The 27,795-nt window shown below is 37.1% G+C and overlaps 1 protein-coding gene across 6 annotated transcripts in view; it reads left to right on the plus strand.

Annotated features, from left to right (window-relative positions):
- The window catches only part of FARP2 (FERM, ARH/RhoGEF and pleckstrin domain protein 2), a 74,394-nt gene that overhangs the window by 40,819 nt on the left and 5,780 nt on the right, over positions 1-27,795 (plus strand). For 3 of the 6 annotated variants that reach the window (XR_015794394.1, XR_015794395.1, XM_007431815.4), the window contains exons 13-25: positions 1,749-2,001; positions 12,524-12,678; positions 14,860-14,949; positions 15,643-15,776; positions 17,740-17,818; positions 18,485-18,722; positions 20,918-21,048; positions 23,946-24,014; positions 24,117-24,206; positions 24,555-24,575; positions 25,757-25,839; positions 26,356-26,474; positions 27,097-27,260. Coding sequence is in view for 4 of the 6 variants with exons in the window: in XM_007431815.4 (XP_007431877.1) it covers positions 1,749-2,001; positions 12,524-12,678; positions 14,860-14,949; positions 15,643-15,776; positions 17,740-17,818; positions 18,485-18,722; positions 20,918-21,048; positions 23,946-24,014; positions 24,117-24,206; positions 24,555-24,575; positions 25,757-25,839; positions 26,356-26,474; positions 27,097-27,260 (1,626 nt within the window). In the remaining 2 variants the exon portion in view is untranslated. The other 3 variants (XM_088132054.1, XM_007431816.4, XM_025168934.2) reach the window with 3 other exon arrangements.

A 27,795-nucleotide genomic window follows, 5' to 3' on the forward strand; every position in this document is an offset into this window, starting at 1 on the left:
TATACAAAATCCATAAAAAATAGCTAGGGCATAGCTTTATCAAATTAACACAAAAAAGATTGTATGCAAGATGTTAATTTATCCAGATATGTTCTTCAGACAGATAATTCAATAAACCAGGGAGTGGTGAAAAAGAAGTCAGACAAAAAATTAGTTTGTATATTTAAAATCAAATCTACAGTTCCAACTTTATCCTAAGATGGACTGTAAAAAGGCAGTTTAGGTCTTATAGTTATCATTATATCCAGTTGTGAGAGAAAAAGGAAATAGCAGCTCTGCCCAGATCTGAAAATATATCACCTATCAGTGGTGTCATACATAAGTGCCCTGGCTTGGCATAGCAAAAGCACTGAGTAATCTGTACAATCTTCTTATTTGTCTCCAAGTCTTAACATCACTGCATGCTTTAAGTAAGAATTTCTGGGTATTTCTCAATAAAATGACTATCTGTGCTTGGTGTGAATATGGCATCATTAATTGTGCATGTGCATATACATACACTCACATGCATATTTATATTTTACACACACATACACACACATCCTTCAGAAATGTAAATCATGTAGGAAAACTACTTGCAGTCAACTGTTACTATCCTAATAGTAATCCTATTCTACTATCCTATACTATTACTTGATTTGCAATATGTTTGACCTTAATCTCTCTTACTATATTTGTCAGTTTGTAAGCATTTATCAGAAAATTGATGGAGCAGAATAATGTGGGTTCAAAGGAATGCTTTTCTAAACTGTTCTGTAGATCAGGCTTCCTCATAACCCTCAGTTTTACACCCAAGATTTTTCTTCTGCCTGCTGTGACCTTTGGCTCCACCAACTATCTTTCTCTTTGCTCCATCTACTCCTATAAGCACTGCCACTAGTGTAATCTTACAGTGACAATACAGAAGTTATCCACAGCTATATATGGTATAAAAACTAGTAGAACATTCATTTACTAAAGTTACAAAAACAACATTTTATATCATAAAATGCATGCATATTCAGATACACAATTAAGATGAAATGTAGTTAAATTTGGAATATTTATTTATTTATATCGATTTGTATGGCCATCTATCTCATTAATGTGACTCTGGGTGGCTGACAAAAATGTTAAAATATAATATAAATACTATATAAAAATACATTTCGCAGCCAACTAAAATACAAAGTGGCTGTTGAATATACCATATTCCAGCAATATGGGCTCAATTACTCTTCTAACCCCCATGCCCAGGAAAATAGCCAAGTCTTCAAGACTTTCTGAAATAACACTGCATTTTTTTATGCATGGCTTGTTTTGATAGTTACATCAAGAAGTTTGGAAGGGTAAGTTGTCATATATAAACAATCAACAAACTTCACTCTACCATGCACTGATAATGTTACCTGGTCTGTCTGCAGGAAAACAACCAGGCTCAGAGAACACTAAGAACCCAAAGATTTGGATTTATTGCCATTGGGATAATAATGTAAAAGTCACACATTTTTCCTAGTTACAGGAAACATGCAAGTTTTTATATTTCTATACATTATAACAAAAGAATGTGGGCTGCTAAAACTTGGAAATGGAGTAAGGATAAAAATTAAATTTTTGCTATCAAGTTACACATGTTATTCTGGTTTCATGATCTTAGGGACTAAGCTAATTTATATATTATATGTTTGATCTTTATATATTATATGTTTGATCTTCCTAGTTTCATGGTGAAATAATTGATCTAATAATAACTTTTCTTTTCTCTCCAGAGTATCTCATTTACAGAAGGGTTAAGAATCCCTGCACCTAATGCATGCACATATGCCTCCTTCCATATGGATAATATATTATCTTCAAACATTGCCAGCTTGTCCTCTTTCACAGAAAGCAATTCTTTCTTTTTGGAACCCAGAATGTCACATGGAGAGAGCTTGTCAGCAGAAGGAAATAGTGCAATATCAGAAGAAACTGGGAAGAAAGTGGTACAACAGCCTGAATCACCGAAACTCCAGTCATTCCAAGGTGTTGGGATTTGTAATGTTGCAGAAAACTGCAGCCCCATTTGTTCTGGTGTTGAGAATAGCTGTGCTTTAGAAATAGCAATAGACAAGTATGGCAAAGAAGGCAGGATAACTTGTAACAATGACAATGATGAGGATGAGGATTTTACCACAAGCATGGTCATTGCTGGTAAACAGCATCAACTTCAAGGTAGGGATGCCCCTCTTGTAAAGCTAGTTAGTTCTCAGCTTCATGTGTCAGAGGAGTTCATTGATGATGATCCAGCAGAAATCTCCTTTTTTGCTGGAGGCTCCGAAGCTTTTTCTTATTTGTATGATGGCCTAGACTTAAAGGACTCAAATCTATCTAAGTGTCTCTCAGATTCACCTACTTTAACTAAAGAAATGTTGCAACAGAATATAGTATCTTCTCACTCAAGTCCTGACAGATACTCAATTGAAGCAGTAGATATGAATGTGGATGATGAATTTGAATTTGAAGGAGATGGTGATTTCAGTGGAAATCAGCAGCCATCAGATACCTCAGAATTATTTGAAGTTAAAGCACAGGCAAGCAGAATGCAAAGTCTTCTGAGTCCTTCTGAAACTAGTTCATTGATTAATAACCAATCTGAAAGTAGCTCTCTCAACAATTTAACATTAAATGGCACACCATTTATGCACACTTACAGCTCTGCTAATCAGTCTGAAGCTAGCTCTATGGTGAATTTTCCAGCATATTCAGTTCGTTCTGAATCAAGCTCAGCTCTTCAGTTCACTGACATTATTGACCAGCTAGAACAGCTGAGTTACCCACCGACCACTACAGAAGACTCTAGTAGTTCTGATGATTCATGGGATTCAGAATCTGCACCTCCATTAGATATAAACCTCTTTTTCAGCAATCCTTTTGCTCAGGCTGCAGTAGAAAATTTCTCTCTTGACTTTCAGAATAATCTGAAAAATCTCACCAAAGAAGACAAATCAGAAAACACATGCACAAACCATTAATATTTGGGGTGATATGGCACATTAATTTATGCTGATCAGAATCAGGTTTTAAAAAAGAACCTGAATGTCATTTTTCCTAATTATTAATTCCAGTAATTGGAATATAAATTTATAGACTATAGATCACTTTTGTTGATTCTCATCATTCTAATTTTTTTAAGGCATCAAGAACAAGTTATAATGCAGTGAGGGCATCATTAGTAAATACAAGGCACTGTAATATATATTCATCTACTAAATATTTTTAACTTTTTGTTATAAAAGTACAGTGTATGTGTGTGCGTGCGCGCGGTATCTATATATAACATTACTCAGAACATGTTGGGACTGTCTCTGGTGAAATATAGAATATCATAATGTTTAGTGCATCTGGCCTTGTTAAACTACCTGGCATACAATATTCAACTGTTGCCTCTCATACTGTGTGGCAGTGGCATAAGGGTTAAACTTCAGCTGTCCAGAATAGTTGTCCTGCAGAGTAGCAGTGCTTAGAATAAAAATGGATATTAATTGAATGGAAGCCATTTTCATATGCAGGAAGTTCATATAGAATAATAAATTCCAATAATCAAAATTGTTTGGCAGACCTTTCATGCATGTACCCATTGCATGTAAAGGACCCCTATGATTGCTGAACTGCTACATATTTTCTTAATATCAATTTAATACACAAGAAATAAATGAACTGTTGCATCTCCACATCATTAAACTTATATGTCTTTGGTTTAATTTCCTAATTATAAAAGGGAAGATACTGTAGTATAATTCTTCAGTTTTCTTACAAAATCAGTGTTACTGATTGGTTTATCCTCTGATAATTTTTAATGTCCATTCTGGATTTCTATTTTATTTAGGAATGAATACACATACACATTTAGTGATTTTATGAAAGTGCAGCTTGCATTTCAAAGGTTGCATTTGGGGTGCTTTTTAGCTGCTTTTAGCTTTTCAGTGATTTAGTTTTGTGGTTCCAACAACTGCAAATTTAACTGTATAAAAGAAAATACTAGCAAGAATTACAAATTTGTGGCAGTGGTGGTTTAAATAATAATAATCCTGTGGTAGATGGCATAGTACAAAATATATTCTTTGAACATGATATTTCTTTAAATTTGGTATCCTTTGAGAAAGATACTTTCTCTATGGGACCAGGCTGTTGGGGGGGGGGTGGGCTTCAGGAGGATAATATAATGTATGCATGGTTATCCATTGTCTATATTGACTTGGTAGTGTCATGGAAATGGCATTTTTCTTATTACTGGATAATACTTTTTAAAAGTTTTATTGTGAATATTCATAACTTTAGTGATACAGTTTAGTAATTACTCAAGATACTGGATATAATCCAGTAGGTCTGATGATGCGTGCTTAGCTCCTAGAAATAATTTCTGTTGTAAAATGGAATATGAGAAAATTGAATTTCTTCTAACTTGGAAAACCAGTATTCCAATTCATATTTGAATTCTTTGCTTAAGAGAAGTTTGCCTGTAATTTTTAAAGGCTTTTATTGTAATTCAGTTGGTTTGGTTGCTAGCTTGAATGAACATCCTATTTCAATTTGGGGTATTGAATGGCATCCATATTTGTTCAAAAATACGTTAGGATGACTCGCAGAGGTCTTACATTTTCTCAGAAGTTACGTTTTCCAGAACACCCTAAAAATATTACATTTTGCCCAGTTTTTCAGTAACTTTTCTAATTGTTACTGAGGTTAACTCTATTATCTTTTTAAAAGAAGCATGATTTTCAGGATTAGAATGAAAACTGAGGCCCATCTGTAATTTTCTAAAGTAAGCTATTTGTAGGAATTTGTATAATACTTGTTCTTTGTATTTCTAGAATTTACAATTACATGCTTTTTCTAAAATAAGAAATGCAATTATTTTTATTATTAATATATCACATTGCTTGCATTTTCAGTATGAAATAGAAACTAGTTCTTATATTCTCAGGTATTAGGAGTATGTGAAATTATTGGTACGTTTTACAGTAACACAATTAAAAGTACTTTTTCACCACACTTTATCTAGTTTCTATAAGATCTCCAGGCTGTGAATGTATATATCACACAGTGTTCTTGGTCAAAGCTTAAACTGAACATGCTGGACAAACTAGTTTCTTCACTAGCTTTCTTTTTTTAAAAAAATCAGGACGTGGGCAGTACAGTATGCAATTAAATGCTGATCTGGATTTTGAAAGAAACTAGAGGTTCGTTCATTCAATAGAAGTCTTCATGGAAAATCTTGAACTTGTATGAATAAGCGTCCCATTCATTCTGTTCTTTTAAAAAGGGAGTTTTCCTTATTTTCATGATTCTTATTTTACTTGTAACAAAGTTATAGTTCAAGAGCTGTTTGCTCATTCTTAAACCATCAATGCTGTAGAAGTCATTTTTTTCATCTTGCAATAGTCTGAATCCCGCAAAGCTTTTAAGTTTTAAAACTGGTTTTCCTTGGCAGGTTTTTTTTGTATAAACCCAGTTTTTTATAGAAAAAATATGTTGACTTGATAAATAGAGGCTGATCCTTTAAGGGTCAACAATCAGGCAGGGAAACATTCATTGTGTTTTTTTTTTCAGATAGGAATATTAAAGATCTGTACAAAATAAGTGTTCAGATAATTGCAGCAGCCATATGAATTTGTATAGTTCCATTATATACTGATAAGGTATTTGATTGCAATGTATGAGACATGATAAGATTGCATATATATCAGATACATTCATTTTGTATATTATTGTAAATCTGTATTCATTCTATATTTAATAGTTATTTTGACCAATTTAAAAAATTGTAAGAAGAGATTGGATAGGCAGCGTTCTGTAGCTAAAGAGCCACACACATTTGAGCTTTGGTGGAACGTTATTCGTGACGGTGTGTGGGTATCATAGCAAATGGCATAGCTGATGGATTGGCTGATTTTGCAAAAGTTAGGTCGGGCCAGACCTGGTTAGTACTTGAATAGGAGATTATCAGAAAATCCCAAGAATATAGACTAGACCAAGAAGTTTTTAAAAAAAATCTGTAAAGCAATGGTAAACCATTTTACAGAACCCCAACATGGACATATCCATGTAGTCATCAGGAGTCAAGTTTAACCTGAGATATATTTTACTGTTGTTTTTGTAGAATCCAGTAGTTCAGCCCTAACCTCATTTTTAGTCACTATTGTTATCTCTTGATTAGGTAGAATGATGCTTACTTTACAGTCTGATTCACTTGAGACTTCACTTATACTAATCATAAATTCCGTATCAGATAATATTATAAGGTATAATACATATGTTAAAATATTTCTTTAGGGAGGACATTAGTTAAAAATCTGTTCATATTCATTCTCACTTTTTCATTTTGTGAATTTTTAAGTATTACATGGACTGATTAGACTTTTATAACAAAAATCTTAATATTGACTATTGGTTACTTATTCTTTTATGTTAAACTTCCCTCCCAATAAATGTTGCATATTAGTGTGCACAAGGTGACTAAATGAATACTGTGCACTTTTTATAGATCTTTATACTAACCTTAAGGAACACATGATATTGGTAAAATTTATTTGTAGCATATTAGGAGACTCAACCACTACTTAATGAAAAAAAACATTCCTAGGTACATTTCTTTGAGAAGCTGCCATATAAAGAATGAGGGCATTCCTTCAGTAGGTGGGGTATATTAAAAAACATATTATATCTCCACTGGTGACAAAGTGTAACAGATTGCCTTCACAATATACTGTAATTACTTTTATTAAATGTTTTATGATGCAAATTATTTGTGCCTTGGTATAAGCAGTTATTTCATGTTATTGGTGCTTACATATTAGCAAAATATTCTTAGACTGGAAATTCTTACAGTATTTATCATGATGATTTACATAATATAAATGCTTTATACATCTTTGTTTCTGTTGAAATTGTTGCTGATATATCTACAGATTTGTATTGATAATATTGAAATTGCATATCCAATAAAATTAGAAGGTATTCAATATAAATAACAACACGTTTTAGCTTTTATTTTTTTCTTGTTCTTTCTCAAAAGAGAATCATTGATTTTCTCAGGCTGTCTTTCCTGGTTTGCTGTCTGATGCTTACAATAGGAGTAAAATTTTAAGCAAACTAATATTTTTTCTAAAGCCATTTTGCTGCGTTTTGATGATCTTTAGAACAAGTCACTATGTTGGTGTTATCTACTCTTGCTCAAAGTTAAAATCTACTGTAGTCATGTAATTAGGTTTTTGTTGACTGGGTACCAAAAAGAAAACAGGCCTAAATAAGCTGTGCCAGTAACTATACCAGTAAAATATTCTGCATATCCATATTTTTATAATCTCTTGAATTTAAAGTTATTTATTATTCACTGTAATTGATTTTTATTTTTATTTATTTGATTTACATGGTTACCAACTAACGATTAGATCTCCTTTCTTATCAGCAAATCTCTAGAATAAAAAGTCCTTAAAATTTCCCATGGCAAAAATGTAGTTTTTAAACTTCAAGCACACTTGACATTTTCCATTCTTACTCTTGATTGTCATCATATTTTATGTCGCATTTCAGGTTCTAAAAGTAGGAAAAGATGCAGCAGAGAGGTGCCCATAATACATGTTCAAACTCTGAGTGTCCTCTGCCCACATCCCAACCACCCACCCACCCACGTTTTCCATTCTAGCAGAAGACTCTGCTCTGAGACTCTACATAGCTGTATTGACTACATTTAGATAACTTGTTTTAGTGATTAAATCAGACTCCTTGTTTCCAACATTCCTAGGTTTTCATAGCCATTCAGATTCAGCCATGTGATCTTAACTGAAGGCAACAGTTAATGAGAAGCCTGAATCTTCAGTCCAAATTAACATTAACTTTGTTCCTTTCAGTGATGGCAACACTAACTTAAATGTAGCTACTGTTTTTCTAGTTTAAAAGTATGATTATTTTAATGGTTTAAACTTAATGTAAAAATGTGGTAGTGCTTTTGTTATTTCAAGAACACTTTGCAATGCTGCTCACAAGTTATTTTTAGGAATAACACTGATACCACAGTAATACAGTCACTTACCAAAAGGTTTGTATTTTTAGAGAACTTTATATAACATTACCCCCCTCCCCAAATAACTGTGAACATTTGTCATTGATTGGGAAATTCCTCATCCTCAGTACTTCTTAAAATATTAAATTCCACTTAAACATGTTATTTTAGTCAGGACATATTTTTAATATTATTGGCATTGTTGAACAGTGTTAAGAGAATTATTTTGTGAATATGAATACTGTATACAGAAACAGATCTTGAGGAATTACCATTTCAAGTAAGTAAAATATTTTCCTTAGGATGTTTATCTGTACCTTCTTTTTATTTCCATGTACTATTGTATGAATATATGTCATATAACGGGAAGGAGGTTTTTGGCTTTTTTAAAGTGAGCAAGATGAGGATTCCTTGAACTTTATTCTTATAGCTGGTGATACACTGTTATGACTAGTGTTTATGGATTTGTTATTTGCAATAGATTTGTAGAAGGCAAAATGATAATGGGAATTACAGTTTCCCAGTCCTCAGTGTACTTTATAACTGAACTAAACAGTTTTTAAGCAATTTTGCAAATGTAATGTTACATAAGAGCTTTGGTTAAAAGATTTCACTAGACAATAAAGCACATGCACACAGATATATGCTTCAGTCTGCTTTTGAAACTCCAAATTCTAAAAAGTAAATATACATTTTAGAATTTGGACTTTTGACTGATAAATCATTTATGTTCCTTTTCTCAGTCAGATACAGTATAGTAGCCGTGTTACTGGTTAATATTTATACAGCTCTGTGTGATCTCAGAGCATCTCCTATAACCCTTTTATATCTTCTAAGATATCCTATAAGTTTGCCAGTACCTGTTTGACAAATGGGGACGGAGGCTGAGTATCATTCAATAAAGTTAATATCTGAGTTCAACTTTTAAGCAGAAACTTGTTTTTCTAGGATATGTTATTAACCAACATACTGCATCAGAATTTTATTTAGTTCTGCACTTAAGCTTTGGACAAAACATTGTTACTCACTAAAGTATCCCAAAAAATGGCTCACAAGGCTGATGTTCACATTCATCCTTCTTGGAACTATTTTGCATAATGAACTTTCTCAAGAACTGGATGTTTTAGGCACAGTGATAAGGATTGTTCCCATACTAGGAATCCTAACATTAAAAACCTAATATTCTTGGTGAAGAATAAGAATTATTCTGAATAATTCATTTCAAATATGGGAAGTAGAAGGGTCAGGATAGATTTTAGAAAATGCATTTCTGTTTAAAATACTGTATATGGAAAAAGGACCTTGCAAATAGAACACTTCAGCTCTTTTATAGGGAAGTCATTTCTATAACTTTCAGTTTTTGGTATTAAGCCATATGTGGACCTGGAATGTGCCCTTTTGTGTCTGTGTGTTTCTTTTTCTTTTTCTTTTTTCTTGGAAAGATGAAATCATATACAATAGTTGCCAAGTCCTCTGTTTTTCAGGGGCAAACAGTGGTTGTGATATATAATTTGGGAAGCAGTTGAGGAACATTAGGGGACTGATTCACTATTCTAAAATAATCATTTTTTAAAAAATAGAGACCTTGTTTTTCATATTCTTATATGATAGGGCAGTATTTTTATAAAATACTGCTTTTGCTCAGTTCTAAATAGATTAAATTCAGGGGGAATAAGAGCTGAAGCTATTGGAAATCTGAATGGAGATTAATACTGGAATAGATTCCTCCTTTCCTTGAACACTGAAGTGGGCGAACATTGAACAAGTGTATAAAATAATTAAAGCAGATTTGGAGTAGAAGAGGAAGAGCAGCCCTTCAGTACAAGGAACTTCAGATGTAGTTATAAAATGCATGTTAAGTTTCCAGGGTAGTAACCTACTCATCATTTAACAAAAATAGTAGAGAACAGACAGACATTCTATATGCATGCTGGAATCAAGAACTTTTTATAGACTGAAAGAATAGTTCGAACTAGGTATTATTATTTACTGTATTGTACTTTAATATTAGTTTGGCTTTTCCAAGTATTTTATTGGAGAAAATACTTACTGAAATACAGTTAATTAAAGGACAGCTAAAACTACTGGATCTGTTTTAACTCTAACGTGTGTGTTAAATTGAAGATGTAATCTGCATCATTTTGGTATACCTATGTTCCCACGTCTTTGGCAAATAATTTCTATTTGTATTTTAAACAATCTGCTGCTGCTGAAAACCTTCATCTAACTTCACTATCAAAATGCAGTCAGAACAACTGTATGCACAAAAACTGAATTTACTGACAATGGAAGAGACATTTCTTACATGCTCAGCTATTTCATCCACAGATAGAAGGTTTCAGGGAATTGTGAGCTAAGGTATTGAAACCTCAGGACAAGATGTTCAGGTTTTGGGTCTTTCTGCAAAGGAAGTTGTGCACATAGATATCCCATCTAATGTCCCATCTAGACATTGATATCTCATCTAAATTATCATACACACACAATTTTATGTCAAAAATACTTCTATCAATTGACTTTTTTGTAATAAAAACCTTTTGCAGAAACTGACCAATTCTAAGAGCATACATTTTAATTTACACAGACATTCATAGTATTCTACACTCTCTGCAATAGCTTAAAGAAAATTGTAAAGAAAAATATTTTCTTCTGGAAGAGGAGCAATAAACTTTGGACTGGTTGCAAACTACATGACAGACATTAATTCATTTCCTCCCTTCCTTTATATTTGATTGCTTGTACTTTAAAAGAGTTTTCCAGTAAATAGTTTCCCCTGCAAAGAACAAATATCAGTAATTTTTACTGTTGTGGATCTTGCAGATACTAACAAGGCACAAGGGGAAAATACTGTATTATATGAGCTAATGTATGGAGCAGACACGCAGTGGTTTGGCAAAGAATGTTAATAGTTAACTTCTTCCCTGAATCTCTTCCAGGTGACTAAGTGTAACATTATTTAGCTTCCTGAGTTAGACTGCAGATACTTGCACTGAAACTTCCTTTCCTTCTCATACTGCCTCCCCCTTGCTTCATTTATGACTTTTAAACAGCTTTACTTCCTGAGTCAAAAGACCAGCAGCCAGTATTGTAGCAGAAAGCTTGCAGCTGGCTCTTCTCCAACTTTGTAATCTACTTTGAAAGTAAGCCTTGAAAAGCTCTGCATGTCTGTTTATTTGTATCATCACTCTACATTGACATTTTTGGACAGTTTGACATGATTTAAAAAAAACCCGTATAATTAAGAATGTCTCCCAGTGCACAAAGGCACATGTTGTTTTTCTGAGAATGCACAGGATGGAATTTGGAGTGGGAGTGGCAAAATATCTGGAAGCATTCACTCGTATCAGCGTGGGAGGCTTCTGTGGTAGGGCCCTCTGCAAAACAGTTCTGTCATGGAAAACCAAGCAATATATTTCTTAGCTGTAACATCAAAAATGTCAGCCAAACTGAAGTTTTAGATAGAGATAAGAATTTGTTCTCTGAGTAATAAACAGCAATGCTACAGCAACAAATGTATTTAAAAATTACCACTCGGTTCTTGCATTGGATAAAACATTTTAACGTATATGAAACTGAGCAGTGTAACTGCTTGCAAAAAGAGAACTCTGGGCATCAGCTACTGACTTTCTGTGCATAGCATACTCTGGTTTCTCTTCAGATCGTATAAATTTTTTGCCTTTTTTTCTCTCTCTGCATAGCGCTTGAATACTGTGTTGTGCCAAGTCTCAGAGGAAAGCTAGAAAAAATGGAATAGATATTTTAGCTTGGAATCCATAATTATGTAAACATTTTTTGACAATTTTGTTACCTCTCTAATTACCTCCCCCTGTTGCCTGAGCCTCTCTTCCTGGCAATTATCTTGTTATGATTGACCTTTCTTCAAATGCTGATCGGTAACTGAAAATTTCCTCTGTATAGTTAATGATGCAATGTGGTATTAAGGCTGTGGAAAAAATTATGTGGTGTCAATAGTTAGCTTACGGTTCCTACAGAGAATTTGAAAGGAATGCACTCTGTGGTCTGTTTTTCCTAAAACCACATTTCCTGTCTGTGCAAATGCAGCTTCTCAGATTAGTTGTACTGTACTCTGAAATGATGAAATGTGCACCCATTTATGTTTTCTTGCTTCTCATTTCCACTTTTCCAAAGGCATTATGATTAGCATGTTATGGAAGTGATTTATTCAAAGGAGCATGTTAACCCAGTGTAGTGTAACTTTGCTGTGTTTAAACAGATGAATTGCTGGTGGTGGAGGGGATCGGCTTCATTTTTTTTTCTCAAGAATCCAAATCTTTAGCTCATATCGGTTTGAACTTGAGCAAATCATAACTTTTATTTTCATGGACCACTTAAAATATATGAGGGCTTATTAATTTATTTTGAAGTTAGAGGAGGCAAGAATTGCTTTTAAGTACAGTATAAGTTTATGCCTATTTGGTATTTTTAAAAAAGAGACATCTTTTAACATTTTTCTTTCCCCCTCCTTTCTTATGGGATGCTTAGGTCCTCAGCCTTCTTCTTTTAAAGTGAAGAGTCCAGTGACCTTGAATCCCCCATTACAGGTGACGACAAGCCAGGGCTTATTTCCTCTGTTGAGTCCTGTCCTGAGTGATGTTGGTGGAGCCAGGATGGAAGAGGAGGATGAAATGAGACATAAGGTAAGAGCGGTTGACGATAAGTAGTGCAATTTCCATTCCTACTTATTGCATTATTCTCAGCTTTGCTTGTCATTTTCTTTGTTGTATATCAATATTATTTTTGCAGGTTTGCCTATCTATGTGTAATAGTCCTATTGCAAAGGATTCAGTATCTTAGGGCCACTTCACACATGGTATCTTTGTTGTGTGGCTTTCCATCCGAAATTGTTCAGAACAAATAAATACACTACAATTACCAAAAACAATAAATGCTCTATTATCTTTTCATAGGCAGGAATCAATAAAAACCTGTTCTTATCCTGTGAGCATATGTCATTTTTACTTTTAAGATAATAATGTATTAACAAAATGCAATTGTGAAGTCCATTCAACAGTCATTCCTTTTCAAAACCAGACTCTTTTTCAGTAAAGCTCATAGTTATGGGCAAAGTAAGAGGTTACACAAGATTTTAATCTTTATCTTGCAAACTCAGCAGAGGTCTTAGGTGATTTAGCTTAATTAACAACATTACTGATTATATAACCATCCTGTGAATGTGCAATTCTCAAGAACAAAAGACAGTCCTAAAGTAGATCTAAACAGGTGACATTACAATTAGAAGCCATATTCCCCTTCAGACACGCGTACACACATACATACATACACAGATGGAAACATTCATACCTTGCGTTGAAAGAATATGGGAAATTTAGGCCTGTCCTTTTGCCTTGTGTAAAATGCTTTTGCTGAAAATCATCAGTAAGATGTACAAGATTGGAATCTAGTACCTAATTGGAGAATTAATTATATGTTGAAAAACCACCATTATTCAGTGTTTTGGTTCACTATGACTAGAAAACTATTCAGTGCAGTATGATTTTGTACAATACTGGTCTCATGCACACACCTTCCTTATCCCAAAGTCAAGATGGTCTACTAACCATTTGTTGAAGACATGTTCCCATAACAGAGCCTTACCTTTGTGCTAACCTGCTAAGGCAGGCAGAAGCAAATCAAAATAATCCAACAGGAAAGTTATGTTTTCCACTGGAAAATGCAGTACAAACTCCTAAGTGGACCTTCTGATTCACTCAGAGGAAAACCCTGAAGGAGGTTATCAACTGCCAGGCTCAATTTGGTCTGCTGTAGAACCACTCCCTTCAATCTGGATGCTGGGCTCGGTGCCTTCATGGTTGCCAAAATGAACAGAACCTGCCAGGCGATCAAGTTTGTTCTCTCTCTGATTCATTTTTTTAAGGCTCAGATCAGAATAGTGACCTTGTGGAAAGTCCTTGTGGAAAGTATTCCACAAGATTGCCATTCCTATTGAAAACCTCTGTCTCTAGTTTTTTTTTGTTTTTGTTTTTTTGTTCCTCCAGTAAGACTCAGCACTTTCTAGGAGAACAACTGAGGAAGACAGATCTTTCACCCTCCCTGCTTCTTTCCCTTTTGCTACACCTGCCCTTACCTCCGCACTTCCCTCACAGCAGCCTCCAAAAGCTGCAATCCTGCCCTTGCATGAAGGCAGCAATTTTTTTGGTGGTCTTTTGGAGGTGCGGCAAGAAAAGACTGTGGGAGCAACGGTTTTTGAAGTGGTGTACTTAACTCCTGTTTTGAGGTCAGGAGGAAGGCACATTGCTGAGGTGTGGGAAAAAGCCCACTGACTAGCATTGCTTCCACTGCTGCTTGGGCCTGAAAGGAAATAGTATCCTGGTATCTTATCCCATAAATTTCCATTTAGAAAACAAAGGAACTGGGGGAAATTGTACTTTGCCCAGCTGGATAAGGATTCCTTTATGTAAATATCAAATGAATGAAGTTTGGACGCACATCCAGATGCAGTTCAGCCAGTGTGATTCCCTTGAACATGCAGTCTGAGTTAGAATGCCTATTCCCATCAGCCTTGACCCCCATTGGTATTGCATTTGTGAATTAGGACCATTACAGACAAAATCATTTGTATTTCTTGGTTGCAGGTAAAATGTGTTGAAAGCAACTAGTTTTGGATCTGGGCTAATGTGTACTGTAATTTGATAAAATACATTTTCATTGTTCAGCCCCACGAGTTAGTTGCCCGAACAATACATTTGGACTTATTTGTCTTGGTTTTTTTTTTTAATGTTAAAGCAATTTGCAATATTGCTACATGTTTCATGTAGCATTTCTTTTTCATTTACTGGGGATTTGTTGGTTTCTTTCAGAAATGTCCAGCAGACAAAGCATATTTCATTGCAAAGGAAATCCTTGCTACCGAACGAACATACTTAAAAGACCTGGAAGTTCTAACTCTAGTAAGTCATTTAAGTCTACATTTATGAACCCTTTCCTTTCTCCTGAAGAATTATTATATATGGAAGGATATCATTGAATCAGTTATGTTTTTATTTAATCTGCCTCTGTTTCTCACGCAAAGAGATGTTCAAAATCCCATGGCCATTGTTCCGCCTTTCCATCTTCCCAATGTTCTGATATATTTTTATTAGTTTTTTTTGTTGCCCGGCACTTTAGGGATTTTAGGACTGTGCAGCACTTCAGGTTCAAAGGCAAAAGGTACTTCTGAATGAATGGGGTGCTCATCTAATACTAGTCTGAAGATTTTAATTCATAATAGGAATTTGATCTGTACTTTTTCATTTTTAAGATATTTTATAAATGTCCCTATATGCTTTTTCTGGATTCTTTCATATTGGTTGATCACACAATTAGTTGTAAAAGAAATATTTGATCATGATTCCAGCGAGAGTTGTTTTAGGAGGTCTATGGTCTAGAAAGAAAATAAATAAAATCCAAGCATCTTTGTTGTTGTTTAGTCGTTAAGTCGTGTCCGACTCTTCGTGACCCCATGAACCATATTGCGCCAGGCCTTCCTGTCCTTCACTGCCTCCCTGAGTTTGCTCAGTTTCATGCTCATTGCTTCAGTGATGCTATCTAACCATCTCATCCTCTGCCGTCCTCTTCTCCTTGTTTATTTTTTTCTTCTGCAGTGGTTCCGCAGTGCAGTTGTCAAGGAGAATGTAATGCCTGAAGGTCTCATGACCTTATTCTTCTCCAATATAGACCCTATCTATGAGTTTCACAGAGGTTTTTTGAAAGAGCTTGAGCAGAGACTAGCACTCTGGTAAGCATTATTAGTCATATGACTATGAAAATTGGTTTTCTAGAATTCTGTGATACTTGACAGAACTCCTTTCCTGTGATGCTGCATGAATGCATATTTGAGTGGTGTTTGATGGGGCACAGTGGGCTTTGGCTCAATCCAAGCAAGACTGAGTGGGTGTTTGGGCCTTCCAGTACCAAGGTTCTTCCATCTTTGGTTCTGGATGGGGTGGTTCTGCCCCAGACAGACCCACTGCGCAATCTGGGGGTCCTCTTGGACTCACGGCTCCTGCTGGAAGAGCAGGTAGCAGCCGTGGCTAAGAGGGCCTTTGCACGCCTGCGGGTTGTGCGGCAGTTGCACCTATTCCTGGACCAGGAGGCTCTACTCACTGTCACTCATGCCCTCGTGACCTCCCATCTGGACTATTGCAACACGCTTTACATGGGGCTGCTCTTGAAGAGCATTCAGAAGCTTCAGCTGGTGCAGAATGCAGCTGCCCGGGTTGTAAATAGTACCCGTTACTTGGCACATGTAACACCACTGCTTCGGGAGCTGCACTGGTTGCCGGTGTGTTTCCGGGTGCAATTCAAGGTGCTGGTTGTCACCTTTAAAGCCCTTCATGGCTTGGGGCTGGGTTACTTTAGGGACCGTCTTTTCCCAGTTGCTTCCACCTGTCCAATCCAGTCCGGCATGTTGGGCACGCTCCGGGTCACGTCAGCCAAGGAATGTTGGCTGGCAGGGACCAGGAGATGTGCTTTTTCTGCTGGGGCGCCTGCCCTCTGGAACATCCTCCCTCCTGAGATCAGGATGGCCCCAATCCTTTTGGCTTTTCGGAAGGCCTTGAAGACCTGCCTTGACCCCAGGCCTGAAGCCCCAAGTGTGTGAAGGGCCCTGTTTCATCGTTGTGTTGATACCGACGGTTTTTAAAGATCTCTTGGCTGCATTTATATTATATTTAATTTTTGTACAGTTTTTAATGTTGATTGTTTTTATTGCTGATAGCCACCCAGAGTCACTGGTCTGAGGCAGGCAGCTATATAAATTGAATAAATAAATAAATAATAAATAACTAATTCAAAAGAATTGCAGAAACAAGGAATACTTAGAAAGCTGACTGAATTTGAAAAATCTATAACATGGAACTTGAAACATCTGCTGGGCCTTATTTATAAACTGCTGATGAAGTAGGATTCAGAAACTGAACAAGTCAAAGATTGCATACTGAAATGCATGCAGGATTTGTATGTAGTATGGATATACAACAGTGGGAATTTTACTAAAAGAATACTGCCAAATTCACCCCAAATATTATACTTTATTCATTTATATTTTATTCTTTTATCCCTTTTCCTGTTTCTTTTTCTTGTTTGCGTATATATCTTATTCAAAATGTTTATTGAGTTTGGTTGATAACATAGTATGTTAACAATTTGCTCTTTTTCCTTTTTTGTTTTATGATTACATCTTAAAATTCTAGGTATAAAAGAAGATGAGGCATCATGTGAAATATTAAATATGAAAAGAGAGGTCATAAGGGGCTAGAAAAAATATTTCTTTTTGAATTTGGATAAGGCAAGATGCCTAATGCATTTCAGAGAGAAATTCTTTGCTCGGGGATAATTAATTTTTGTTCAATTCAGAGACAGATTTCATATTCTGAATGGGAAAGTAGACTATTCCTCCTTTCCAGAAATGTCCAAATGAAATTATTAACTGAAGGAGGAGCTGCTCTCCAAAATGCACTACAGTATCTAGTTTTCTTGCCTCTGGGAGATTGTTTTTCTTGCTCAGATTGAACTATAAAACAGAAGAATGATTAACCTGCTGAGAAATAACTGAAAATAAGTCGCAGGGTTTCTTTCAGAGTTACTGTGGTATCTTATTAGTTTTGGAAGAACAGCTGTTACATTTATTGGTTGGCTCTGAAAAATAATTTTAGACTCAGTTTTTCCTAGAGCTCACTTTTTTACTCTCTCAACTGAAGGGAGGGACGTTCCAATTCTGGGAAAGGAGATTATCATCTGATTGGAGATGTCATGCTGAGAAATGTGCATATGCTAAAGGTATGGCAGTATACATAACTCTGAGGAACCTGCGTCTTCCTTTATTTTAAGTCATATAGTGTTTATGCCTTTAATGATAAAGATGGCAAATTCTATGTGGGAAATTTAAATACTGTTTCTTTACAATCGAAAAATGGCTATTTAATTATCAGTAGGCTTTGTCTAAAAAATTAACCTGCATGCTACTATATATATGTGTGTGTGTATTAATTTATTAGATTATGTTTATTATATATATTTAGATTAGATTAGATTAGATTAGATTAGATTGATACAACATAGATATATTTTATATATGTTACCATAGCATCTATTTGTCTTCTTCCTTTGAAAATTAAATACTGTATATGTCATAGTGAATATCTAAGATGTAGCAAACACTGGTGTTCTCAGGTGAACTTTATGCTGCTGAAATGTCCATATTGGTTCATATATTTATTCAAATTCTAAAACGTTCACAAAATTTGTCTGATATTACATTTTGTATGAACATAGACTGTCACATTTTTTAAGTTTTATTGTAACACATACAATTGTTGCAGACTGATTACAATTCTTTTTCTAAAGAATTATTCTTTTTTATTCAATAATTGACTGAATATTTCAGGTAAAGAGATTGCATGATTTTATGAAATCCTTGTGGCTGCATTTTCTGTAACCTCATAGGAATTTACCAGCTATCTGCAGAAGCATGATGAAGTCTTGATGGAGTTTGAGAAAGCAACTAAGCGGATTAAGAAACTGGAAATAGTTTATAAAGAATTTGAACTCCAAAAGGTTTGCTATTTGCCCCTCAACACTTTCCTGCTCAAACCCATCCAGCGATTAATGTACTACAAGCTCATCCTGGAAAGACTTTGCAAACACTATCCAGAAGATCATCAAGACTACACTGATTGCAGGAGTGAGTGATTGATTAGGCAAATGGTTACAAAGCATCTAGGTGACATTTTTTGTTTTCTTATTTTATGTTGCTGATTGACACTGAGTTGGTGAAATAATATGGCTACAGAATTAGTTCATTTGATTTTTTCTGACAAAAAAAATAAAACAAGTTGGGTAGAGTTTCTCCTAAAAACTCTGAGGACCCCAGAACAATGAGTAAATATTAAAGCTAATTGGAACGTAGAAATCATTCAGAAGGGGTGCTTTCTAAAGCAAGCTGGTCCAGCAGATCATCCCTCCTTGAAGCCTTAAAAGCTTAGCATGGCAGCTTCAAAAGCTTTCACAACTGAGGAAAGTCTTCAGAGCAGTCACACCAACCCAGTTGAAGGATGCAGCTGCTTTAATCCTTTGAGGAGGGAGTGCTTCACTTGCAGCTACATACTTGGCAAAGTCTACCTTTGAAACGTTTGCCCAGTCCTACAAAATATCCTGAGGAGAACAGCAGGTGGTCCTTCATAAATTACTGAACAACAACTCCCAGCATCCCTTGCTGTGGTGGCTGGTGCTGCCCTTACCTCTGTGATTTCCCCAGAGCAGCCTCCATCACATCCAGTCTAAGCCAGTAGCAGCAGGTGGGAAAGTGGCTGGCTAAAGTGGGAAAAAAATTAAATCCCCAACCTAATTGCAAACTCCAATTGCACTGATCAAAACACTGAAAAAGAGGCCAATTGACACAAACACATTTTGTTCTAAGGTTGGAACAAAAAAGAATGTCTAATTCCAGTCTCAAAAAAACTTTTATTTTGAACTTGGAACACTTGAAACTCTCATTGTAATATGAATGTTTCCAAATTAAAACATTTTACAGATCCCTGCTTTATAATGCCATAGTAGTGGATAGCATCGATTTGACCTTGGCTATTCTCAAAAAATCTAATAGGATTTGGCCTTATTAGTATTTAGATGGTAGATAATGTGGATATCCCAGAGATGTAGATAAGATTGGGAAAAATTGAAAAAACATCCAGAAAAGTGGCAACATCAAGCCATTTCCATGTTGCTGCTAAGAAAACCAGAAGCTACCAGAAGCCAAGCTTGACTCAAAGGAAGCTTTACTTGTACTTTAAAGGGATTATGGGAGTTACTCTAAGTATAAAAGTAATTGCTAAACTACCGAGCTTGTATATTCTTATTGTAGCTGGTTTGCATCATATAAAATGTTTTGCCCTACAGCATTGCATTAATATGGATATAGAGTTGTAGATTTGTCTGTTCTCAAAAGCTTGTCTTAAACTTTCAAGAAAACATTATTCCATCTAGCAACTCACAGGACTAAGGCCTTGCTCACAGTCACCCATGCCTTAGTCACTTCCCGTTTGGATTACTGCAATGCGCTCTACGTGGGGCTGCCCTTAAAGACCATCCGGAAGCTGCAGCTGGTCCAGAATGCAGTGGCACATGCAGTTTTGGGTGCCCCATGGTTCACCCAAGTAATACCACTGCTGCGTAAGCTGCACTGACTTCCAGTTGCTTTCCAGGTGCAATTCAAGGTGCTAGTTATCACCTTTAAAGCTCTATGTGGCACAGGGCCAGGTTACTTGAGGGACCGCCTCTCCCGCCTCTACCTGTCCTACTAGGTTAGATAAGGTGGGTGTGCACCAGGTCTCCTCTCTTAAATGTTGCCATCTGATGGGACCTCGGAGGTGTGCCTTCTTGGTGGCCGCACCACCGTTTGGAACAGCTTCCCACCTGAGATCAGAGGGATCCCTACCCTTTTACCCTTCTGGAGGGTTGTAAAGACCTGGCTCTTCCCCCAAGCATTGGGCTAGGATGAGGGGTTGAACTGTGAGGATGCTTGGTCTGGCGCTTGGGGGAAGAGTACCTTTGTTTTTAACTATGTTTTATGATTGTTGTGAGCCACCTAGAGTCATTGTATGAGATAGGTGGTCATATAAGTCCTGTAAATAAGTAAACATACAAACTCACCTTGGGTATGCAGGTAATAATAATTAAGTAGTTAAATTATATAACATCTCAGAATTATGTTTCTCATTAATTCTCACATGCTTTATAGGTTTGTATGAGTTTAATTCAGAGATAAAATCTGAATTCTTAAATAGATCTACTTGTGATATCTTAAAGTCTGCAGTAGCTTCATACTTGATGTTCTGATTGTTTGCCCCTGGGTGGGGCATTTTTTGGGTAATTCTGTAGATGCACTGAAGGAAATCGCAAAAATGACATCGCAACTTCAGAACAGTTTGATCCGGTTGGAGAATTTCCAGAAACTAATAGAGCTACAGCATGACCTTCTTGGCACTGATAATCTTGTAGTACCTGGAAGGGTAATCAGTTCTCTTCTGTGTTAAAGTCTTCATTGTTTTTATACAGTATTTTGAACTGGTTTGCTGCTTACTTTTATCCTATATAGAATGCTTGCTTTAGGCATTTGTTGTGCTACTTTACAGTTAGCGTAGACTAAAGTGCTGCTGCTTAAAGTAGAACATTGTTTTGAAATTATACTTACATGTACTTCCTAAAATAGGTTTCTAACATTTTTAACCTTATTCTGAGAAAGGCTCATTGAAAGACTGGAGATATCGAGAGCATTGTTTTAATATTTTGTTCCATGTTAGTCTCTAGAGGCAATAAGGACCAGCATGGAACTAATGAATCCATCCCTATCATACTTCTTTCCTGCTTCTTTCTGGGACATTTTCAGCACTCCTATATGTATGTTATCACAATAAAAACAGTTCATAGGTTTGGTCATAATATAGCCAAGTGTAGCAATTCTTAGTGATACTAGAAAGTTCAGAAGCCAGTTTGCTAAAGCCAAATTATGTTAAATAGCTCTGATCTGCTGGTATAGCAAGCTTTTTTTGAGTTCATGTAAAATTGGCAACTCTCCAATAATACAGCATTAGTACATTATTGAGGTAGGAATGGAAATTGACAAAAAGTGCTATGCTACATAGAAGATGAAGACGAAGAGCTCTCAAATCTGATCAACCTTGAGAAAGATAAATTCTTCACTTTGGCCTCTGTGATTCACACATATTGGTATATGTAGAATCCCATTTGGAATCTTCAAAAACTTGTAGAACTGATTGATAAGAATCCTCTCATCATGTTCCAGACCATCACCTTGGCCAGACTTCTTGATTATATCTGACAATTCCATGGTGGTCTGGTATGTAAATAAACAAGGAAGCACAACATCCACTCCCATTTTGTACTTTAGGTAACAAATTTGGCATTGGTGTGTCCATCATTCCATCTTCATCCTGGCATTCCATATAGTGAGCCAGTATGGTGTAGTGGAAAGACCCAGATTCTCATTCATCCTTAGTCACAGAAACTCACTGGGTGATTCTGGGCCAGCCATTCTCTCTCAGCTCTACCTACTTCACAGGGTTGCTGCTGTAGGGGAAAATAGGAAGCAGGAATGCTGTGAATGCTGCTTTGGACTCCTGAGTGAAAGAAGGCATATAAATCTACATAAATAAATCTTCTTGCCAGTCAATCAACCATACCAGAATGCCCACCCATAAATGGAAACTGTATCCATCAGAGGTAGCTCTCAACAAATCCCAGATTTGTTTACCTCACAGGAATCTAAACAATCCCTAACATTTTGCGACAGTAGTAGAAAAGACCCTCAGTCTCTATGTGATGCCTACCTTTTTTCTTGTAACAAACCCACTTCTTTTACATGTTTCCATCCATTTTTCTGCTAACATAGAGTCTTTGCAAAGAACAATAGGGACTCAACAAATCACTCTCATCATACCTTCATGGCCCTTGGCAGCCATTCTTGGTCCTAGTTCTCTGTCTCACCCATCAGGAGTACTTCAATTTTCCAAGTTGACCAAACTGCCTCTCCATCTTTCAAAGACAAGTCTTCCATCTGGACCTCAATTCCATGCCCCTCCTCCATCTTACAATTTGGAGGATTCAGTTCCTCCAACCCCTCCATAACCCCTCATTCAAAGTATTCCATTACTGGAGTTACATGATCAGCTATAAGGGCTAAATTCTCTGTCTTCATCTACTATAAACTAGACCTCCACTCCCAGAGAGATGCATTCTTTGGAAGGGTGGGCCTTTTCTTTCATCACTTTACAGCAACTGGATTTTCCCAGCGATAGGAAGCTTGCTATTCACAGAAACTGCAATGAAGAATTGTTGACTTAGCTGTAACTGTTATTCTTCAAGTGGTCATGTATGAATTTGCACAACTTGCCCTCTTTACCCTACTTGGTCCCAGGCAGCCTCAGCGTTTCTTCACATTCATTTTATCAGTCTTAGAGACTGAAGAGTTCAGCAGGAGCTGTGCCACATTGCATGGTAGATGTAAGGGGCAGGACTGCTGCCAAACAGTTCTGTAGGTTCCATGCAGTTGCATAATAATATATGTGAATTTACTGATGACCACTTGAAGAAGTATATTTATAAGTACAGGTAGTTCTCAAGTTACGGCAGCAATTGGGACCAGAATTTCCATTACTAAGAAATGTGATAATAAAGCACAATGTCACATGACCTCATCACTTAGCGACAGCAATCCCTGCAGTCCTGGTGCTGCCGTTAAGCAAGAATCGTAGGTTATTAAGCAAGCACCTCCTTGCAACTTCCTGCCAGCTTCCACAACCAAAGTCAGTGGGGAAGCTGGCAGGAAGTTGCAAGACCCAGGTGGCTCGCAAGCAGGCTGGCAGGCAGGTAAGTGGCTGCTGCTGGGTGGGAGAGGGAGCAAGGGGGCGTGCTGGTGGTGGGGGAGGCATGGTGCAAGTGCAGTGGGGCTTGGGATGGCTGCTGCCGGATGGGGGAGGGGTGTGAATGGCAGGGGAGGCATGGCAAGTCTTGGGGTAGCTGCTGCTGGGTGGGAGAGAGTGTTCAAGGGTGCATGAGTGCCCGGGGAGAGGCAGCGTAAGCACAGTGGGGCTGGGGGAGTGTGTGCGGGTGGGGGAGACTTAGCCAAGCAACTTGTGACTTTCCCTGCTGGCTTCCCCATTGACTTTGCTTGTGGGAAGCCAGCAGGGAAGGTCGCAAATCGCAGTCATGTGACCACGAGATACTACAACTGTTTAATTGTAAATAGGTTGTGATCACGTGACCATGGGGGCGCTGGAAAAGTTGGAACTTCGAGGATCGGTTGTAACCAACTTCGAACAGTCTCTGAACAAGTGATTGTTAATCAAGGACTACCTGTAACCGATTTTTCTTTTCAATTTTTCCACAGGAATTTATTCGGGAGGGTTGTTTGTACAAGCTTACCAAAAAAGGTTTACAGCAAAGGATGTTCTTTCTGGTGAGTTGATATCTTTGGGCAAAGCTGTCATTAAAAGACAGCTGTAATCAGAGGTTGTTTTTAAAAGATTGAAAGGTTTGACAAAAAAAATTCTTGCCTCAGTTTTCAGATATGTTGCTGTATACAAGTAAAGGTGTAACGGGGACCAATCAGTTCAAAATACGAGGACACCTCCCTCTGCACGGGATGCTGGTAAGTAGCTCTTAATGCAGCCAAGCATTAAAATAGTAGGATCTCTCTCCTCTTAATTTATATTTTTTCATTATAATTAACTGTTAAATAACCATTGCAAATTGGGTATTCCTGGTGGCTCTGGAATTTTTTTTCAGATATTTCTATAATTTCTGTATGAAATGGAAGACCAAACCTTTTCAGTTTTATGGCATCAGAATAATTAAGAAATTAAGGATGAACTTATCATGATGCTGTTCTTTGTAAACCTATGTGGATGTTGTAGTTACTGTTACTCCCACACCTGGACATTGCATGCTCTTTTACTCCTCAGTGAAACTTTTTTCTATGTTTATGTTTGATTTTCAGCTGATAGTCCTGGATCCTCCGGTAAGTGATAAGCAAGTGGAATATGACCACTATGTTTAGACCTATTAAAGTGGCAATGTAATTGTAGCTGATAGTTTTACCCTCTAGAACAGAGGTCTCAAACTTCGGGCCACAGGCCATGTATGTCATCCAGTTCATTTTGCATGGCCAGTGCCTTGTTCACATACAGCAGGAGAATGAGAGCCAGAAGTAGGGCAGCCGCTTACCAATCCTCCCTTAGGCTAACAAAAGAGCATACTGTACATGGGACTCATATTCACAGCTCTGGGCAGGCCAGGCCAAGGGGTGACAGCCTGGGACTGGCTGTAGCAAGAGCAAGGTGGGAGGGCACTTTTGCTGCTCCCTGGTATAAGAGCCAGATGTCTCATCCAGATGTCCAGATCCAATATCCGTTGAAACCTACTGTTCGTGTGTAGTCCTTACCACAGTTGCTTAGGTTCATTACTGTGCACATGCAGCTATCACACCATACCTTTCACATCTTGTTGATTACCAGGAAAACAATCAGGTTCTGCTGTCATCAGCTGATGTTAGCACCACTATTCAGAAAGGTATGAGACCATGTTGTTGCCCAATTTATTGTTAATTAGTCAGTAGCAATAACACTGAAATGTGACAGATGGAGGGATGTGTAGTTTTATAATTCTCTGCAGCATTCTTTTTGATGCTGCTTAGAGACTTTTGTATCAATGTAGGAAAAGGTTTCCTTGTTGTGGATGTCAGGCTAATGAACTAGCCCTCCTGAAGCCCCATGTGTTAGCCTTACTAGGTAGACCAGACAGGAAGCATGACCAGATGAGCTAATTTTACTTTATTATAAGGTTACATTAACAGAATCTTGCAAGTCTGAAAGTAATTCTCATCCCAGTTCCCTTTACAGCCCAAGAAACTAGGGAGGGTCTCTTCTGAGCTTCTTGTCCCACCCACATTTCTGCTGTTGGCTAAGCTGCCTTTTATCTGACTGTTCCCTTGGCTGTGTCTCGTTGCCCTATCTCCCAAGGTCATTCCGACATACCATTACAGTTTGAGACCCCTTAATTAGAAGGTAAATAGACGTGAAATTAACAGTGCTTTTAAAAAATAGCTAATAGGTAGATTGTTGCAGTTTTAATGCCATTTCTTTTAATTCACCACACATACCATTGTTCACCAAGTGATGAAGCAAGTTTCTGTTGTTGCAGGTGGAAGAGAGCGAAAATGAATGGTCTGTCCCTCATTGCTTCACAATCTATTCAGCTCAAAAAACCGTAGTAGTGGCAGCAAGGTAAGGAGCTGCTCAGTACATTGTTGCTGCCAAGGGAGGGATATATATTCTGGTGGTTCCAAATGAATGTGTACACGTGCACAGCAAATACAGGCATACCATCCCAGTGCTGCTCCAGATTATGCAAAGGAGGCTCAGATTTCATGCTTCTCCAAGCCAGAGAGACAGATTGCATCCTGCACTCTTAAGTGTTGAGATTTGCTAATATGAATGCTGTTTTCTTTCTTCCTTTGGTTACCTCACATTTCAGAAGAATTGGAAAGAATATTGAGATGTCTGATGGTGTTTCAAAGTAGAGTTTTGAATACTTATATCTGAATATAAAATGGTTGAGGCAAGATTCTGGAGTGGTCAGGATGTTAGCACTGATTGCAGACTTTTCTATTCCAGTGGAAATCTATAAAAAGACATGACATTGTTCTATATATTGGATAAGCAGTGTTTATTTTAAATGTAAAATACATTACAATTTATCTCTGAACACATTATGCTTAATGTTATATCTGTGCTTCTCAGCACTCGTCTAGAAATGGGAAAATGGTTGGAGGATCTGAATATGGCAATTGAAATGGCCAAGAAAACTGTTGAGAAATCAGGCATGTTTCTTGAAAATTCTCTATCCAGTCGTTCTAACAGTAAGTAACACGTTGTGATATATGATTCATAGTTGTGCACTGTGCCTGCTTTCTTAGGGCAGAAATAATATGGCTACAGTGATAACAACTAAAAACATTTTGGCTAAATAAACTCTGTACCCTCTAAGATTCTGCTGATAATGTCAGTCTTGGCAAATAAGAACCTCCAACTGTTAAATAATAGTAATGGATTTTGTGATATCTGATCTTTTTTCCTCACTATTTATATTTAAAGTATCCATCCTTTTAACCCAGTTCTACAGTAGCCACTGAATAGATTTTTAAGAGTTGTATACTCCTGATTGACTTATTTTATTGGTACGAGATGCCGCGTGGCACCTCAAGAACAGTGGCATTGTTACGTAGTTCCTGTATATACTCCCCTCACTGAAAATCTGATCCAGCCAAGTTGATTACACAGTTGTGACTTCCTCTGTAATAACTGTAAAGTGTCATCAGTTCCACGATGTTCTGGACTGTAAAGGTCATGGATGCTAGAAACAGAGTTAACTGATGGATGACCCCTTTGAGAGAGAAAGGTGCTAACATACTTAAGGGATTCTTATCACTATCATTATCCACGTACCACAGTCTCTCAAATGTTTGCTCCCTTCTCCTTCAGGATCCTCAGATGAGGTTTCTCTAGAGCAGGAGTCCGAAGAGGACATTCATTCTTCTCGTAGCTCCCTGGACAGGCAGAGCCACCACCGTGCCAACACTACCATGCATGTGTGCTGGTACCGCAATACCAGTGTCTCCATGACCGATCACAGTGTGGCCGTCGAGGTACCCAGCAGCAGTTCACACATCATTTTCACTTATCACTCTGTCTTGGTTGCTGGTTTCTCTAACTCTATACATGCATATGCTTTTAACCTTCATCCCTTTCATTGCCTTCAGTAATTTTCAGTGGCCATATGAAAAAATAAAGGATTGCAATATCATTTTTATGGTGTGTGTATATCTGCATGTTCCATTACAAGGTAGTGCTTTGAGAAAAGATTCTAAAAAGAAAGCAAAATAAGGAAAGCAGGCAAAGCATGGCCTCTGGAATTATTTCCATCTCTTTAATCGTGGCTCTATTCTGAGTCACTTGTCCAAGAGGAAGGGGACCTTAGATTGGAATAGCCAACATTGCAGATTGCTGCCCAACTGTCTCTCCGATGGGAAGAATTTGGGAGAATTTTTTTCCTTTGTACCTTCCAGCCTGATCTTGTCCATTTTTAATTATATCCTTTTTTTTAGTGGTTTCTCTCTCTAGATTAAATTTCACCTCATTGTGTTCAGCTTCCTGACAGGCAAACACACTCCTGAGTCCTTT

The sequence above is a fragment of the Python bivittatus genome, unplaced genomic scaffold, assembly GCF_059951505.1.
Source record: "Python bivittatus isolate LINGU-HERP-01145 unplaced genomic scaffold, Pbiv_v1 ctg000980_np1212, whole genome shotgun sequence".
Lineage (NCBI taxonomy): Eukaryota > Metazoa > Chordata > Lepidosauria > Squamata > Pythonidae > Python > Python bivittatus.